At 41.3% G+C, this 19,204-nt stretch overlaps 1 protein-coding gene across 1 annotated transcript in view; it reads right to left on the minus strand.

The window, feature by feature from the left end:
• DOCK8 (dedicator of cytokinesis 8) overlaps nucleotides 1-18,855 on the minus strand; it is a 148,774-nt gene extending 129,919 nt beyond the window's left edge. Inside the window, exon 1 of the mRNA XM_075931670.1 lies at nucleotides 18,669-18,855. Within this exon, the coding sequence (XP_075787785.1) occupies nucleotides 18,669-18,721 (53 nt within the window). The 5' untranslated portion in view covers nucleotides 18,722-18,855. The remainder of the gene's footprint in view (nucleotides 1-18,668) is intronic.
• Nucleotides 18,856-19,204: the final 349 nt, after the last annotated feature.

A 19,204-nucleotide genomic window follows, 5' to 3' on the forward strand; every position in this document is an offset into this window, starting at 1 on the left:
CAAGAAGCTATATGAAACTTGAAAATGTTACTGAATGTACTGCTATACTAAAACTGCCTGTAAATACATGAAGTGAACTTGGAAAAGTAAATGTAAAAATGAAATTGGACCCAAGTAGATCATGCATGAATGATTTCAAGTAGCATTAATTCTGAATGGAAAATTATTTTTGTTTGAAAAAAATGGGATCTGTGTTTAATAAAGCTTGTCTGTTATCCCAATGTGGCTGAAAACTGTAAACACACAGGCTACGTCTAGACTGGCATGATTTTCCGCAAATGCTTTTAACGGAAAAATTTTCTGTTAAAAGCATTTGCGGAAAAGAGCGTCTAGATTGGCACGGACGCTTTTCCGCAGAAGCACTTTTTGCGGAAAAGTGTCTGTGCCAATCTAGACGCGCTTTTGCGCAAAAAAGCCCCGATTGCCATTTTCGCAATCGGGGCTTTTTTGCGCAAAAGAAATCTGAGCTGTTTACACTGGCCCTTTTGCGCAAAAGCTTTGCGCAAAAGGACTTTTGCCCGAACGGGAGCAGCATAGTATTTCCGCAAGAAGCACTGATTTCAGACAGTAGAAAGTCAGTGTTCTTGCGGAAATTCAAGCGGCCAGTGTAGACAGCTGTCAAGTCTAGACACAGCCACATTGTATGCAGAGGTCGTCTGTACCAGAGAAATGAATCCAATCTGACCAAATCTTATTATTCAGTGCTTGCTTCTGGGTTCTCTCATGCTGGTTGACCAAAAGTTCTTTTAATGCATTTTTGAATATGAGACTGAATTAAACCCCTAAATGTGCATATCCTATAGGAAAGTTGGATCTGAATCCAAAGTGAAACTTTACAGGTAGGGCACATCTTTAGGTTTGGTGAGCTGTTTAAATTGCTTTCTGTAAAAGAGCAGCATCATTTAATCAAATCAAAAGGATGAGTCCTCAGCTGTTCTATCAAACAACTTCTAAGATATTTGTGCCTTCATTTACACGCAGGCTCAATATGCTCTTTTTAAATTTGTTGGATATTTGTAATGTCTACAGCTTCCTATCAATCCAGAAACATATACCAACGAGATTATTATAAAGTGAATACAAGGCCATTTGATTCCAGCTCACAACTTCATCTGAGTTTAAAATAAATATCATCCCATAATAGGGCACAAAATATAGTTTTGCACTTCTTACTCTTGCTATTCAGTCTTGCATCCAGCAGAAGCACAAGACAGTTCCACTCACTGTTTATTTACAAGACAAATACAAAAACTATATAATTAAAAAAAAATTCAAAGCAAATCCAAGGACTGCATTAACAAAGGGCTACTGAAATAAAAGCAACTTCGTAAAATTTACAAGTGAGTTTACAGTTTGAAACTATTTCCTTCCTCTCTTCCTCACCTTATCCTTGTGGGGAGGAAGACTAGAATTAAAACATAGAGGTGATTAATAAGTCAGATCATAAATAAGGCAATGAATATTGGCCAATGGAAATAAGTCTTTATTTTTTTGCTGCTAATTAAAGATGCATAGCTAGAAATGTTTCTCTGGAAGGGAAGGGACCTTTCCTCCCATTCTGTATCATGTTTCTTTTACAGCTGGCATTTTTGGAGGAAGTCACAATGCCATTCATATTAATGAAACTGATGGATCTTTATGGGTGTAATAGCACCAAGGCCATTTCAAAAGCCACAGGGACATCTCATACAAATCCGCTGTTGCACAGATTAATAGTAGGAGTTGGAAAAAACATTATTCGTGGTTTGACCCTGCTGGGCTTTGACCGTTGTTCCCCAAGGACATAGGATTTTGTGTATTTGAAGTTGTGGCATTTTTGGAGCACTTTGCAACTTGTTTCAGAATGGCATGATTGGATCCCTGTTGTGATGTTTCTGTTGACACGTTTTTGGTCTTTATACAGATTTCCTGTGGCTCATAGCTTTACCGTTGCTTCCTTATCCATGATTCAGTTCTAGTTTGGAAGGTGCTGCTGCTACATTTGTTTCCCCCTGTGGCTTTAAACACAGGATGACATTGAAATAGGATTGGCTACTGTTATAAACAAAATAAATTTCCCCAAATTTAGACTGTTGCTTTTATCATTGTTGTTTGGACATTTGAAAAACAGACAAGAGGGTGAAAGCCTGCTGCTCAGTCACTAAAAGTTAGTGAGAAGCAGGTATGTAACTGGAACATAAAGTAAAACTTGATTCTCAGTTTGTCAAATGTGTCATTTACATCATGCCCAGCACCATGGAATATGAACATATTTAAAGGCTACACAATCACTATTGGTTGTGGATTGCCTGTGATGCTGACGATTAATGATGATTTAACAGTTGTGCTGCAGTAGTACCAAAGGTAACAATCAGGATTGGGGTTGCGCAAGGTGCTGTATATACATATAGAAAGACAAAAGCTCCTGTCCCAAAGAGTTTACAATCTAATAGAGGAACATTAAATATTAATAAACATAAGGTTTTATATTGTTGGATTATTTTTGTTATTTCTGAAGATAATGTCTCTGAGACACTGCATTTTTGAAACATACCCAGCCATAGAGGCCAATCTCTCTCGCATTATGGTTTATGTGAACTTTGATTTTGACATTTACACAAGTCATGGCAGCACTTATGATTTCTTCACAAACTGAAGTAATATGGAATGTTCCTATGAATGAGAACACCTGCAGAATTTGGCCCTAAGTTTACAAGCAAGTTGTTAAAAACAGATTGTAATATGTGTTGTATCTGAGGACTCTGGAAATGTCATTAGAACATAAAAATTCAATATTTGCACACATTTTTACTAGCAGTTTATTATATTTCCATCTACTCTGTATTTGACAGAGTTTGTCTGTAGATGAATGAACAAGTCTGTCTGCCCATCTGATGAAATAGGTCTTACCCACGAAAGCTGTATATTGAATACTGTATATTTTTGTTAGTCTCTAACGTGCCACAGGACTACTTGTTTTTAAAGTTAAGACTAACATGGCGACCCCTCTGAGACTTTTTGTTAATCTGTTTGTTCTAGAACTCCTCCTAAACCAGTGATGAACAACCTAGGCTGGGGACCTCAGTGGACCACAAGATTGTCATAAGCATGGCAGTCTCCCGGGATAGGGAAGTTTTGCTAACTACACTTGCCTAGCTAGAATTTACAGGACGTGCCGACTGAACCATAGCAGCACTTTGATTTAATGTACAGAGCGTGCACGGCTCTCACAGTCAATGAGTGCCACCAGAACGCACCTCACTTCACGTGCCTTTGCTTTAGTAACACTGGTAGGAAAAAAACCCGTAGGTGGACAGAAACCAGCAGAAGTTGGCAACCCTGCACCTGGACAATAGTAAATAGGCTGCAGGTTGCCCACCACTGTCCTAAGCTGTAAGAGCTCGGACCACCAAATTTGGTATGCAGCTTCCTCTTAGCATAACTTAAAGCATGGTCAGGGTTTGTGGGTGGGTGGGGAGGGAAAAAGGCTGAAGTATGGGGATGCAGAAAACCACACAGAAAAGAGACAATCATCAGGCAGGTGAAAGGGGCTGGCTGGGGGTGCACTTCCCCCATCTGGGACTGCCCTAACCCCAAGCCTCCCACCCTCCAGGCACCCTTTAAGGAGGGTGTGGGGTCTGAAGCTCCCCACCCCCTTCATACAGGAACATTGTTGTCTGTTCCGCGAGGGGAGAGTGTACAGTTTGCTCCGTTCCTCACTCTGGCTGTGGAGCGCAGGGGGCAGATGAACTTGGACCTGCCCGAGATGGAGGACATGCACCCCTTCTCAGGCTGTGCCCTCTGGAGCTATAGCACACAAGGAGAGGCACTCATGGACAGCGGGTGAAAGCCCAGCTGGGGAAGGCAAGCCCCAGCCTTGCCCCTGCTCCTCGAGGTTCTGTTCCTGGAGCCAAGTCCCACCTACTCCCAGCCCAATCCTTCCAGGCCACATGAAGAACTGGGACTGCTGTGCTGTGGGCCCAGCCAAGCCTCCCTAGAGACTGGGGAAGCCGGGCTGCCACACCGCAGCCCACTCCCTCCCCAGCAGCCAGGCTGCCAAGCCATGGTCCCATCCCTCCCCAGTGGCTCTGGGAAGCCAGGCTGTCACCCCACAGTCCCATCCTCCCCCGATGGCCGGGCTGCCTTGCTGCGGCCCCACCCCTCCTGAGTGGCTGTGGGAAGCCAGGCTGCTGCACTGCAGTCCTAGCCTTCCCCGGCAGCAGCCCCAGCCTTAGGTGGTCAGGTGGTCAGGCGCATAGGCAGTTTTGAGAAGGCTTTGCGTTCCTTTGCCTACATGACTACCTCCTACAGAGGCACTTCTCACCTGGCCCCAACCTGCTGCAGTGAGAGAAAGCTGGGGTACTCCTCCCTCCCCGGAAAAGCCTGCATACTGAACCCAAACCCTCATCCCCATCCCCACTCAAGACAATGATTTAAATAAAGAAAAACAAAAATTAATTGAGTTAAGGATCCAAGCAATGCCAGGTAAATCTTCTAGTACAAAGATAACACAACCCCCCTCCCCCCCCCATGTGAGTACTTTCAAGCTTTGGGAAAGTCTGGACTCATGTTTAATTTTACTTTCAAGACATGTTTTGGGTGAGGGTTTTTGGCTGTTGTTGTTAAGTTTGATACCAAACACAGATTATATATATAGTAATTGGTCTAAAATATATTCTATCCAGTCAAGTTTATCTGCACTATAAGGAAAAATACTAACACACACATCCTGGCTGAGCGACAGCACATGATTACTGAAGTCTAGAAGGAATGAGTGGTTCCTTAATTTCTAACCTAGACACAAAAGTTATTCAAAAAGAAGACATTTCATACAAGCAGCAGAGCAACTGATGATGAAAAGACCACAGAGGAAGAAGTGGTGCTGTGCCTACTTGTGTTATATCTAAGCTGAGAAAGGATTTCCTCCAGAGCAGTTCTTGGCATCAAGACAGTTATAAAAAGTTAAACCTTGTGCATATTTGCCACACCCTTAGAAACAGTTTTGCGTATTTCTATGGCAAGTGAGATCTGTTGAACTCAATCATGATTATAGAAAAGAGCAGATTTTGACTTAAAGAAGAGACATTCCTTAGTTACAAATCCTGAAACAACCCCCTTAACAGGTAAGGGGACTTTACTTGGGATATTTTTCTAAACACAAAACTTCAATGTGATATTTTAATCTTCTGGCAAATTCCATCTGAATTTCAAGTGAACCTGGCCCAGGATTTTTGTTACTTTGCGTGGAAATCATATACAATTCCGTGGGTTTATAGGGATTGATACCAAACCAGATAAATCTTGGCAGTTCTGGCAGAGTTGGGCTATGAATTTTAAGTCATTCAAATAGTCTGTGAATAAAGTAAATGCCAGACTCCTAAAGATTCCATAATAACCATCCTGAGAATAGAAACATGCAAAGTATCTCCAGTTAATCCTTTGCTCTGACTCTCCCTCCAGCATGCCACTTTCTCCTGCTATCTGAGAAGTTGTCAGCATGTAGGCGTCTCTGAAAGGGATGAGGAAACACTTTGCATTACATCATGCAGTTGTGGGTTGCACGGTGGAGCAATTTACTTGCTCCTTAGAAAGGCTGTACAAACAGTCTCCCAACATAAAAACAAAGCCCTCACATGAGACTGGTTTTTTTCTTAATGTTGCCAACCTTCCAGGATTGGTCTGGAATCTCCAGAAATTAAAGACTAATCTTGAATTAAAGATTGCATCATGTGATGAAATCTCCAGGAATATATCTAAACAAAATTGGTAACCCTATTTTTTCTCCAAAAGGCCTAAGAAGAAAACCTGCAGATTTTGGATTTGAATTTGTGCAACGTTTCAGGACACGATCCAAAGTTTTGGTTTGGGCTTATTGTACTGTAGTTATATTTTTGATGGGAAGCATGAAAATGGGCACATTATCAATTAAACCCTTTCCAGGGGATATTTTCTTCATTAGTGATGATAGTCTAAAGTGTGGGGGGTTTTTTACACCAGAAAACTTGTAGTTGAGGAGGAAATATGGTAAGTAATTCTAACTGTTCCAATAAACTGTCATAATGCTGAGACACAGAGTTTTGTTGGTCAGAGACTACATTGTATTTCCTGCCCCTGGTCCTCTGCCATGGATCACTGAAAAGGATAATGCTCCTATTGCATAACAGGGATTTCACTGATTATCTCTTCCTTAAAAAAAAAACAAATTCAATTAATTGGATTTTCTCAGTCCATGGCAGATGACAATTATTCTGATCCTTACTTAATATTTGTCAGAAATGACTGTTACTTCTTGAACCTCAATGGCTTTCTGATCACATGGCTCTTCTTATGCTAAGAGCAGCTCTTTCTGTAGTAGCTTCTTCAGATGCTATAGTAGAACTGAATTATGGAGCCTGCATTTGCTGCTCCTGGTATTTTTCACTGATTATATGGCTGTACGGGGTGGGGCCATATGCCAGATTACTGACTAATGTCAACAGCTGTTCTCACACCTTCTTCTTTGGATATGGGCAGATTCACCAGCCAGAGAAGGTAAAACATGTCAATCCTTTACTTCCGGGCTCCCTTTATTTACTCAAAAGGATGCAACTCGCTTGGCAGCAAAAATCATTTTATTTAGCTTTCTGAACTGCCCCTCTAATTTCCTGTTATAGTCCGCCTTAGATCAGCCATCTGATAGAGAACTTTTTAACCCCTTGTACATGAAACCATAAGAATGCCTATCTTGTCCTGTGACATACATGCATTCTGCTTATGTTTGCCTACAGTGTGGTCTTTAAAATCAACAGACTCAACCAAATTTCCTCCGGTGAAGTTACTTCTTTAATATGCTTTTGGCTATAAAGGCCAGAATCTTGCCCCAAATAAGCACATCTGTGATCAGAAGAAAGATACTTACAGAGATTTCTTTCAATATTATTATCTGAATTAATCTGCTGGGACTATGGCATAATCTTGAAATAATATTTGCATTATTTAGAAATACTATTCTGCACTTGTTCCATAGCTTGCTCCCACCTTGGAGCCCATCTACACTACATAAAGAAACATGGTCTTGCACAGTTCATTGTCAGAGCTAGGGACCTCCATATTATGCATTTTATTTCCAGAGTATAAAATGTAATAGGCTACAGACTAAAACACGGGCTAAAAGTTTGTTCCTTAACATTGTTACAGAATTGTCTTTTCCTAACCATACTAAAAGAGGGGGAAAAAGTATAACACTGTTCTTTTGGGCTACGTCTACACTGCAGGTTTCTTGAGCAAGAATCCTTTTGCGCAAGAGTTTTTGCGCAAAAACTTCTTGCGGAAAAGCACGTCCACACCTCAAAGCACATCATAAAAGCAATGTGCGTTTGTGCAAGAGAGCGTCCACACTGCATGGACACTCTTGAGCAAGAAAGCTCCTGTGCTTTTTCCCATAGGGGTTTCTGGAGCGTCCACACTTGCCTTTTTATGCAATAGCTGTAGTGCAAAAGGGAGTTATGCCTCATAGAAGGAGGTTTACCTACACCAGCAAAAGCCCTCTGTTCTGCCGTTTTACTGCTGATTTACTTGCGCAAAAGCACATTCGAGGTGTGGATGCTCCGCAGGTTTTTGCACAAAAACGGCCATTTTTGCACAAAAACCTTGCAGTGTAGACTTAGCCTTTCCGGACACAAGGCTCTTAGGCACAAGGCTTACAAATTACATTTATGGTTTTAGTTTGGTTGTGGTGGAACAGGGTAATAACATGGTTTGCTGTGCCATGTGAATGGGGTCAAACCCTGAGTCTGAAACGTGCTGTTATAATCAGGAGTGCTGACCAGCACCAGGTGAATAAGGGGTTAACTAATGTCTCCTAGCCAAGGTATCCAGTGGTCAGCCAACAACAATGTAGGTAGGAATTTCAAAATAGAAAAGAGGGGCTTTTCTCTCTCCTTTGTTTGAGACCTAGAGCAGTTTCTCCCAGTTATTGAGGGAGATGAGAGATGCTTCTCTCTCCAAGAATGTACGTCTTACAATGTGTAATTAGGGAAAAGTTTAAATTGTCCATCAGGGTTTATTGTTTTCCTTGTTTGGGGGTTTGGAAATGATGTCTGAACTAGCTAATTTTTTTTTCTTTTGTAACTAAGTCTTCAGCCAAGAAACTTTTCCTGAGTATCTATTGTAATGGAGGCTCTTTCTATCTAGTCATTTTAGTATGCTTGCAACTGCAGTTTTGTTTTAATAATAAAAGATTGTTTCTTTTTTCTAATTAACTGGTATTGGTTGATTCTTGTGTCCTGGAAGGTCGGTCTGTGTGGGTGTCTGCATGCCTCTGACTGAGGATTCAGCTAGCAGACACTGCAGCTTGTTTTTCTCTCTTCTTTTTCAAGATCTTTTGGGGGGAAAGAGCTTTGGGTGGGTACTCCTGGGGTTGATTTGAAGTGTTTGGGTTTTTTTATTTTCGGGTTCAAAGCACTTGATGGTGGCAGCAGTCCCCCAAAATCTGGGTATTAGGATTTTGTGGAGGGAAGTTTTTGTACCAGAGCCTGTAAAGGCAAGGTTTTGGAGTGCTCTTGCAGGCCCCCAACTTCTGCATTCATCATGCCAGAGTGGGGAACAGCCTTGACACGTGCATTAGCCCAAAATAGAGATCCAAGCCAAAACAGGAGCTTTTAATCCTATTTGTAAGACATGGTTTCGATCCCTCCATGGTGGCCAGTCAAATTGTGCCTCAACCAAATGTAAACTATGCTTAAATAGGGGTTTAAAAAATTGAAAAGCTCTGGGGCCTCATACTAAGTTCCCTAGCCATTTGGAAACACACTTTATCTCTGGAGCTGATGAAACAATAATGTGACAGACAGCTGAAAAGCTGGCTGTGTTATCTATAAAGCTATTTACATTGGACTCGATCCATCACTTAACTTAGTACAATGTTCCTGACTCCCTCAGTGGTGAAATTACCTAAAGCTCAATCCTCCCTACGGCACATCCCTCCCTTGGAGCAGGGGAGGTGCAAAGCAGTACTCTTCCCCAGGAAGATCCCAAGGGACTGAGTCTGCCTCAGTGGGCAGCAAGTGCAGGCACACAGAGGCATGTCCTGGGGTGGACCTTACTCGCCCACATGCAGTTAGCCAGCAGCTCTAAGTGGGGCATAGTGGGGGTGGATTGGTCCCAGTGCCTCTTCACCAGTACTATGATCCCTTGGGGCAGTAGGGAGGGAACAAGCGGGATGTACAAGTAATGTGCAAGTAATCCAATTGCAACTGGCACTTCTGAATACTATGTGACAAGAGAGTGGATTAGGCCCAGATCCTCAAAGACATTTAGGCAACTCGTCTTTTGTTTTGCGCTGTCTCCCATCTGCATATCAACATAAAGACCACGCATAATTTGGTCCCTGTATAAATACAAACCCAGAAGATTCCAGGACACCAAACCATGAAAGCAAAAGGTCCTTTCACAGGTTTGCTATGAGGAAGGGGAAAGATATGGCTTTTCATGAAGATGTGCACATGAATAAGGCTTGCAAGAGTTAGTTTTTACTAAATAACTGGGGGGGAAATTGAGTCGCTATTAAGAACTGTCTGGCATCTCTACCAATGACACACACAGGGAAATGCATCTTTTCCCCTCTTGGGAAAAGTTTCCAATAGCCCTAGTGAAAAAAGAAGGAAATAATTAAAGAAAAGTAAAAATGAATGAAAAAGAAATAGTAGTACACAATTCCTTTTAACCAATATTCCTAGGATAGTTTGTGAAGAATCCCTATGGCTGAGACAAAAGGATCTAAAATAAGAATAATAGCATGCTCAGTATTTAACAGCCAGCATATGTATCTATTTCTGCAGCCTCTCTGCACAGGGAATTCTGAGTAATTTTATTGATTTACAGCCTCAGCCTCATAATATTTAAAAGTCTAATCAAAATTGGCCTTTCTAATGAAGGAAACTTCTAACAGAACGGTTATTGCATATGCAATATGAAACTGATATAAATCTTATTTTATTCTTAATATGTTATTAGTGGTAGAAGATGCACATGACAAATACACACTATTATACTATTAGAAACACTGTATTATTATTATTATTATATTACAGATGTAGCGTGTGAAAAGCAGTCTGTTCCGATAACAACAGGCAACTTTAGACTCTATTTGTTATCATTCTAGTAGCAAAGATTAGGCTCACAAAAAGGAAAATCTGTTTTAAAAAAGGGTTCAATAATGATTTTCTAAGCTTCTGTAATCAGTACTAGCACATTTACCTGGTGTTGTTCTGGTCCTTAAGGAGGAGCTCAGAGCAAGGGGCTGGTGGTGTTGGGGGGCAGGAGTCAGGGAGGGATGGGGGGTTGAGGAGGGGCTCTGGGAAGGAGGCTAGCAGTGTGTATAGGGGGAAGCATAGGGGAGGGCCAAAGCCCAACTGAGATTCATACCAGGCTGCTTGCTCTTCCCCTTCCTGTCCCTGTCAGGGAGCAAGAGCAAAGTGCACAGCTGGTCTGCTGCATTCCTTTCTATGGCTGGAAAGCGCAGGGGGCAAACTGTGCACTTTCCCCTTGCTCCCTGACAAAGGGGATCAGCCAGCCATGTATCCATAGGAATATGGGAAGGGGAGCTTTAGCCCCTCCTGCTCTCCCTAAAAGGCACCTGGCAGGGGAGTGGCTTGGGGCTGGGTCAGTCCCAGACCGGGGAGGGTGCCCCCCAGCCAGCCCCTTTCACCTGCCTTATGATTCTGTTTCTTTTCTGCATGGTTTTATGAGAAGCAATCCCATTTCAGGCACATCTCATTTTCCTGGCACAACCAAACTTTTATGTTGCTTTAAGTTATGATAAAAAGAATGTGGCGGTCCTAGATCTTACCATTTAGGAGGAGTTCTTGAACAGACAGATAGACAAACCCTCTCAAATATATAGTAGATTTAAGGAATAGATTTCAAACAAATTCAAATGTATTAACATTTGAATGCCTTTTCAACTAACTAGGGGCATGATCTTGCAAATCCTTGGTCACTTAAGTCATCTTGCTTCCATGATTAGTTCCACTGGATAAAACTCATATGATGAGGACTCAATCCTGCACAAACCTTTTAAAAATTCTGCTTTGACTTGTTTGTGCGACTAATGTATTAGATTTGATAAACAGTAAAAGAGGTTATTTATCCTATCACTTCCATGCCAATATAAGTAACTGAGATAATGTTAAAGCGTCATGCTTTATATTAACAGTACATTTATGTTCATAAAGGATTCACAAATGATTAATTGATGTTATAAGCATGCTACATACACGAGTAGCATGTGTTAGAGATGGCTATAAGAACATCAGTAGATGATATTAAGGTTATTATAAGCCGTGGATATAACCAGCCTATTAACCTAACAATTTATTAAACATCTTTTAATAGTTTTAGATCTTTATAACACATAGATTAAGGTACCCTTAATATACATTGTGATTTTCGTCACTTCCCAAAAGCAAAGAATCTTTTTGTAATTGTGTTAACTGAAATCTCATTGCAAAAATACAAATTCCTCACAAGAAATAGCTTGGCCTAAGCAGCAGAAGTTGTGATATAATACATAGGTACATCTTTTTTACTTGCAGATAATTACTACCTTGTTCTTATCAATATAATAAATGGCTTTCTGCAATCCAGTCCAAAATGTCCATGCCAGGAACCCAGAAGTAGGGTACACCTATTAGTGCATACTGGATGCATTCTGTCCTATTTCTGAGACAATCTTCCCCGCATTCCCCATCTCTGCCATTTTAATAGGCTGTCGTGCTCTTGATGTCCCTAACTTCTGATTATTTTGAATTAACTCACATTCTTAGGGTATGTCTATGCAGCAAAGTTATTTCGAAATAGCAGCCGTTATTTCGAAATAACTTTCCTAGCGTCTACAAAGCCAAACCGCTATTTCAAAATTAATTCAAAATAGCGGAGCACTTATTTTTAATTTGGTAAACCTCATTCCACGAGAAATAACGCCAAATTCGAAATAGCTATTTCGAAATAAGTGCTGTGTAGACACTTATATCGTAATAGGGGGCCTCCAGCCTTCCCAGGGTGCCCTGGTGGGCACTCTAGCCTCAACCAAGAATACTCCTCTCCCTCCCCATTCCCCGGAGCCCTTAAAGGGGTTGACTCTGGCCACAGTGCCTGTGCCAGCTCCAAGCCTGCCAGCCCAGAGCCAGCAGTCACTTCCCCTGACCCAGTGGCCCCAAAACATGTGCCAGCAAGCCACTGGCAGCCAGCCCTCCACCGCTCCCCAAGAGCAGTCTGCCAGCTCCCAGGAGCCTGCCAGGGCCCAGAGAAGGTGGGTGCCTTCCTGGTCCAGGGTAGATATCATGGACCTTATTCAGGTTTGGGGGGATGCCCCCAACGTCCATGATCTCCGCACTAGACGGAGGAACACGGCCGTCTATGGCAGGATAGCTGCCAGCCTGGCCACCAAAGGTCACATGAAAACCCAGGAGCAGGTTTGCATGAAAATCAAGTTGGTCCTGCAAGACCCTCAACCCTGAGCCTTGAGCTTCCCCTCCCCCTTCTTCTCCTTGCTTCCCCCTTTCAGCTCCCTCCTCCTAGGTTTCCCCCTCCTCTCTCCCACCCTCTCTTCTCTCCTCTCCTGCCTCCTTTCCCCAGTCTCACCAGAGTTTCATTCCCCTCCCCCCCAGTTTTGTTAAATAAAGAGAGTTTGTGTTCATGAAAATACATGTATTTTATTTGATGTTAGGGAGGGGTAAGTGGAAGAATGTGAGGGAGGAATGAAGCACAAGCAGGGAAACCTGAGAACTGGCTGTCGGGGAGGGGGGGGTCCCTTTAAGCACAGACCTCAGCATAGGCATGCGCAGGGGGTGTGCCGGGTGTGCCCAGCCACACCCTAATGTCTCAAAAAAATAGTGGCTTTGTGTTTTAATTTAATTGCATGATACGCTCTTTTAAGTAAAGTTTAGTTGTTAATTTTAAAATAAATTAAGTTTAGTTAAGTTTTAGTTTCTTTAGCTTGTTTGATGAATAAAAATAATGTCTTTCATGATTGAGTATTCAATAAATGTTTGCCTTTAAAAAAAATAAAAAATGAAATTCCCTGGGTGCACACCCTAATGAAATGTGCTGCACATGCCTATGGACCTCAGATAGCCACAGGCAGCAGCCCCATACAGTAAGTCCTGACCTGGTGCCCTGCCGGAACTGGTTCCGGCCACCCTTAAATGTGATTCAGAGTCCAGTCAGTGTGGACGCACTATTTCAAAATAGCAAAATGCTATTTTGAAATGCATTTTGTGTGTAGACGCGTTATTTCAAAATATCTTATTTTGAAATAACTATTTCTAAATAAGATATTTTGAAATAACACTGTAGTGTAGACATACTCTCAGAGAAATATCTGTGTCCTTTCATTTAATCCTGATAAACTTTGGAAAGCAATGTAAAACATACCTGTTCAACCTGGCTTTTTTATGTTAGCTAGGTGTAACCTTTTCATTGGGTTAGGTGGGTTTGGATAGGTCTACCCTGCAAATGAAGGTGTGATTACAATATGACAGGAATAGCCACACTCACTTTAGTTTAGCTGGTATGGGTAACAGGTGTGGCAAGGACATGCTGTCATGGTCTAGCTTCCCGAGTACAAGCCCACTGTTCATACAGGTTGCTGGCCCATGGCAGGGTCCTTCCTGCCATAACTTCACTGCTATTGTTACCCACACTAGCTAGAGGAAAGCACTACAATTAAACCAGCCTGGGAAGGGTTCTGATTTTTTGCAGCCCACTGCTGACCATAGTTATTGATTGTTTTTAATGTTTGTACGCATTCCTGGGTATTTTTGGTGGGCATGGCATGATCTAAATAATTGTATAAACAAATACATTCATAAAAACAGAACGGGAAAAGCTAATTTTGTTCAGCGACTGTGATCTTACTGAGTTATTTTAGAAAGAACCCTGACAGGAAATAATGGAAATTGGAAAAATATTATAAAGACTGTAATGTGTAGCTATTGATGAAAGGCTGAGGCAAGAGAGAATGGGATTTCTATTTGATTGGAACGTGTGGAGACAATAGTAAGTAGTACAGGTCACATGACTGATGACAAAATGGAACGTGGTCAGAAAAAGGAGCCCTGTGGCTTTGAATGGTTTTAGGTTTTGTAACTTCTGTGTAGTAGAGTTGTCAGATATATGTTGATGTGTCCAGAGTTCTGGAAGAGTGCCCTTTGGCACAGACTTTTTTCCCCCCCAGATTAATAAATAAATAAATATCATAGTGGATGTAAAGTAGAAGATCAAGATAAAAGAGTAAACTACATTAACTAAATGAAAGCAATACAAATAGATACACTTACATTCTCTTCTGTGAATGTTATCTATGTGTATCCAAAACCACTGTTGAGTCAAATTATCCTAATTTAAATTCATAATGTTATATCTCTGAAAAACACACTATCAGTTGCTCAGTTATTAGGTGTTACACCTTCAGCACTGATGGCTAGTTTTCTGTTCAGTTTTTCTCCCCCAGCATTTATTGCTTTTGCATATAAAACACAACTTCAAAATAGATATAGTCACATACACAAGTGTATTCACCAGCTCAGCCCTTTTATGATCTCTAAGTGTAGTACATATTTGATACAACAGAAATGATCATACGGTGTCCTTGATTCTGTATTCCTTACACACCTAAAATTCCCAGGGAATGCAGAATTGGGCCCTCAATAGCACTGAGACGTTTATTAATAAAGATTTGCTGGTGAGATTTAACCTAGGTTATCCCTTCCATTGTTAGCTTTACCTATGTACAGAAAGCTAAATTGAAATTTTAAAAAGAACCTCTATTTAGTGTTTGTCTGACCTCAGAGTTAAGTTTTGTTCAAAGAGAATTTACAAATGTGAAGATTAATTGATTTTTGTGTTTATTTATGTTCATTTTAGTTTTTACTAGTATTATTTGTAGTATAACTGTGACCAGACCAGAAGTTTATTGTTTTGGCCAGGGAACCAACACAATAAGAGAGTCCATGGCCTGAAAAGTTACAATCAAAGTTGCATGTATCTGTCAGCATGACCAATTCTGTGCATGTGAATAGTCCCATTAAAATCAGAGAGACTGCTCACATGATTGTTGTTAAACACTTGCTCAAGTAGTTGGAGCATAGACCACACAGGATGCAACTGGCTGGTGTAAGAAGCAAACAAAGGGAGGGAGGGAGAGAAGATTAGGGTAACAGTGACAGGAAGGCATGGCTATGTATACACCCTACATGTAAAGCTTGCAAGTTTGAAGGTATTTTAAGATATGAATAAAAATAAACATTGCTTGTAATGTGGTAACTGTTCCCCTGCAATGTTTGCCACTCAAACGTATTACAGTGCCCAAAATCCAAGAAGTGAAATTGACTATAAAATGAACACATCTATTTTCACTGTAAAAATGAGCGAAGAGCAAAAATTAAAAGCTGAGTGAAGGAAATATTTAATATGCAATCTAAATAGTGTGATGTGAAATGAAATGTTAATATTTTTAAAATGTTAATGACCAAAGATGATATTTACAGGTAAAGAACTCTTTTAACATGACAGTAAGAAGGTGGCTGGCCCTTTAACAAAAGGCCACTGGGTGTACCACCATCCATGACTGATCATCTGGGGGACATCTGGTGCTGAAATCAAACTCTTTGGAGACAAGGATCATCTGTTTGTTCCATTTGTACAGCATCTAGCAGAATTGGGTCCTGATTCTTAACTAGGGCTCCTAAGCAGTGCTTAAATAGTGGTGGCAGCTGGGGATACCAATCACTTTCTACAAAAATGAAAGTGACATCACATCTGCCTGTTCTCCTGCCCTCCACCAATCCTCTCTCCCCCATCCCAGACCCATCAGTTCTACCCCCTCAGCCTCACCTCTGCTTCTCCTGTGTATTTGAGGTTCTCTAATCCCCTCTCCCAGGCTTGGGGGGTGGGGAGGTCTGTAGCAGGAGCCCCTCTTTCTCTTTCCAGAACTGATTTTTCAAAGAGGACAAATGATGGGGGAATAGAGCAGCTACCCTATTGCTCATAGGAGAGGATGAGAGGAGAAGTGAGGGCACAGGAGAGGAGAGAGCTCTGAGCTGCAGGGAAATAGGTAGGCTCCTGCAGGAGACACTGGGACAAGGGAAAGAACCCAGTTTATAGGATTCTCAGGCAGCTGTGCTGTCCATTGTAATCCTGCAGGGAGCAGGCTAGGAATGAGAAGAGAGGCTTGCCTAATCTCTTCTCCTACTCCAAGGGGAAAGGAGACAATTGGCAAACTGAATTTGTGTTTAAATGGTTTGATTTTCAAGAAATAAAACCAAAACCCTGAAGAAAGAAGATTAGACTTCCAGGGCTGGAGTGTGTTCTCTGGTGCAGAGGCTGAAGAATTAGCCCATTGATTTACCAAGACTTATCTTGAATCGTAATAGAGAGGTAGCCGTGTTAGTCTGATCTTGCTAAATAGTTTTTCCTTTTGTTTTAGCAATGACTTATCTTGACAGTGTTTCTTTAAAAAACCAAACAAGTAAATATTGCTGCTGTGAATGAAGTTTGTTTTTGCTGAAGACCATAGACAAGTGCTACTGTCTATGGGATACTTCACATGAACAGTGCAAATAAGATTTGGTCCATATAACATCCATCTGTAACTTTTTGAAGAGTGGTCTAAAAATTTCTACCAGAGAATATATACAACCTTTATCAATATTTTTCCTTTTCTTATACATCATCTCTATAGAACAGAGCCACTTCTGAATGATATTCTTAAAATAAATCTAATTATTGTTAAATTATAATCCTAGCTTGAGAACATGGTGTATTTAAATCTTTGTTTCACTACACAAACATTCAACATTGACACTGCAAACCCTAAGACAAATGTAAAAGGAAAACAAAATGATTGGTCTAATTTCCCAGTTTTTATCTTTAGCCAATGTTACAGGAGGCTTGGATAGATAATGCAGAAGGCCAGTTTTATTGGTATGCTTTGGCAATACAGAGCAACATAAACATTACTAGAGCAGGAAAAAGTAATCAGAGTAATTGGTGAATCTGGCCCTAAAGGCAGAGAAACTGCTGTTCATTCCAGTCCTGCACTCCTTACTCAGAGTTCCTCCTGAAGTCAATGGGAATTTTGCCAAAGAAAAGATTGCTGGGTTAAACCCTCCCTTTGAAAATCTCTCAATATAAATCCAAATGTTTGTGGAGAATTGAAAACTTGAAAAGAACTGTTGATGGGTTTGGAAAGGAAAAAAGATGTGCAATTTGTTTGGGAAAATTATCATGGGAAAGGCATATGTTTTGATAATGTAATTGTTTTCCCTTAATGACTATAAATTCCATTTCTTTCAACAAATTGCTGAAGTGGTGAGGTTTTGGGTTTTTTTATGGCACAGAAATGGACTTGCTCAATGTCAGTAATAAAATACTATCCTGTTTGTTCTTAGACATATATGAAAACTCAATTAATTTGTTTTTCAAACCAACTACCTGGAACTGAGGGGCTTGGACTGAGATAATTAGGCTGTACAAAAGACACACTGTATTTTCTTACTCAAAAACCATCAATGCCTTGATTTCTTAATGCTACATAATAAACACACCAGCTGAACAGTCAGCACTTTTCTATGAGAAAAGTCCACTGTTTAAACTCCGTTAGATTGAAAGATTAGCTGTAAGAGATGACAATGGGAGTTTAAGGTTAATCTTAATAGGCTAAATTTAAAATAACATTTCATTTTAAATTCTCTGGTGATTCATAATATAAAGCAGCAGAAAAGGAAAATGTGAGAAAAATGCTAATTGTCTTATTAATACAAACTGCCTATGAAGGAAAACCTTGTGTTGCAAGACAACCTGTAGTCCTGTGCACCTTGCAGACTAACAAAAATATTTAGCATCATGAGCTTTCATGGGCTGCCAAAACTAGCTCATCTCTGAGGAAGTGGGTTTTGCCCAGGAAAGTTCATGATACTATGTATATTTTTGTTAGTCTGTAAGGTGCCACAGGACCACTGAAGTTACAGAATAACATGGCTACCCCTCTCTCAGACTTGTGTTGCAACCATATTATCATATCCATAACATCATTTAAGCTATTGCATCTGAAGAAGAAAGTAATCTCATATATATTAAGCCTCAACCTTGTATGTGTGGAGCACAGTTTACAAACAGACTTGGGGCTAGACAAAACAATTAAACCTTAGTAACCATCACGTGGGGGCAGTTGACATTTCCTACCTGTCAGAAAAATAAACCCAGTGAATGCAGAACCATCACACGCACCAATGATCGGGACTTTTTTCCTCCCAGGGAGGGGATTTTTAGAGTGAACTTCTTTAGGAGAAAAAAAACCAAGCAAACTGAATCTAGCCAAGGATACTGCTGTGCCAAGTCAGGATACTTGTACTCCAGAGAGGGACTTTAAAATGTGAGGTGTTAACTGTCTGATATAAAGCAAAATCCATGAAGAGAGCCTGAGACACACGCTTTAAACCTAAACCACCCAGCAGGAGCCTCCCTCCACAGTGAGGAAACGTTGGCAGAACTCTGCAGTTATCAGGGGCACGCAGATGGCTCCACGCCCGGGGTCTCGTTTAGACCAGGACTCCCACACCGGAATCATCCCCCTCTTCACATGCAGAACGGAGGAGCTGCCTTCCCCAGCGCTGCTAGGGAAAGTGTGGAGGTCAGTAAAAGCCTCTTACCTGTTGATTTTCAGGGCAAATGCCCTCCTGTCAGCGGTGGGTAATGTGGCCATGCTTGGCAGCCTCCCTCCGATGTAAAGATCCTTAGGAAAGGAAAGGCTGGTAATTTCCACTTAGGGCGCTTTTGCAGTGTATCATACCAGGGGCTAAAGAGTGAGTTGCATCTGTCAGTTCTGGGCGGAAACTTCCGCATTTTACCTTCCTCATTGAAATTGACCAAGTGGGCGTGTTCAACTACTGACTTACCCTGCCTAGAGAAAGGCTTAGGCTGTATGTAAACCTTGTGAGCCGAATAACTCCGAGCTGTCTAAGCATGCCGCCCCATCAAGCGCTCCCCCCCCCCCCGCCCTCTCCGGTTTGGTTATTCTGGCAAGGGTCCAAGCCCACTGCAATTTTACAGGGAATATAATGAACCCTCAGGAAGTGGCTTGAAATTCATCCCTCCGTCTGAATGTAGCTGTCACCTGAATTAGAAATCCTTCTTTTGACTGGTCCAGATCACGCAGGAAGAGGGGAATTTACATAAGCAGTAAGGG

This window comes from Pelodiscus sinensis, chromosome 6 (genome assembly GCF_049634645.1).
Source record: "Pelodiscus sinensis isolate JC-2024 chromosome 6, ASM4963464v1, whole genome shotgun sequence".
Classification (NCBI taxonomy): domain Eukaryota; kingdom Metazoa; phylum Chordata; order Testudines; family Trionychidae; genus Pelodiscus; species Pelodiscus sinensis.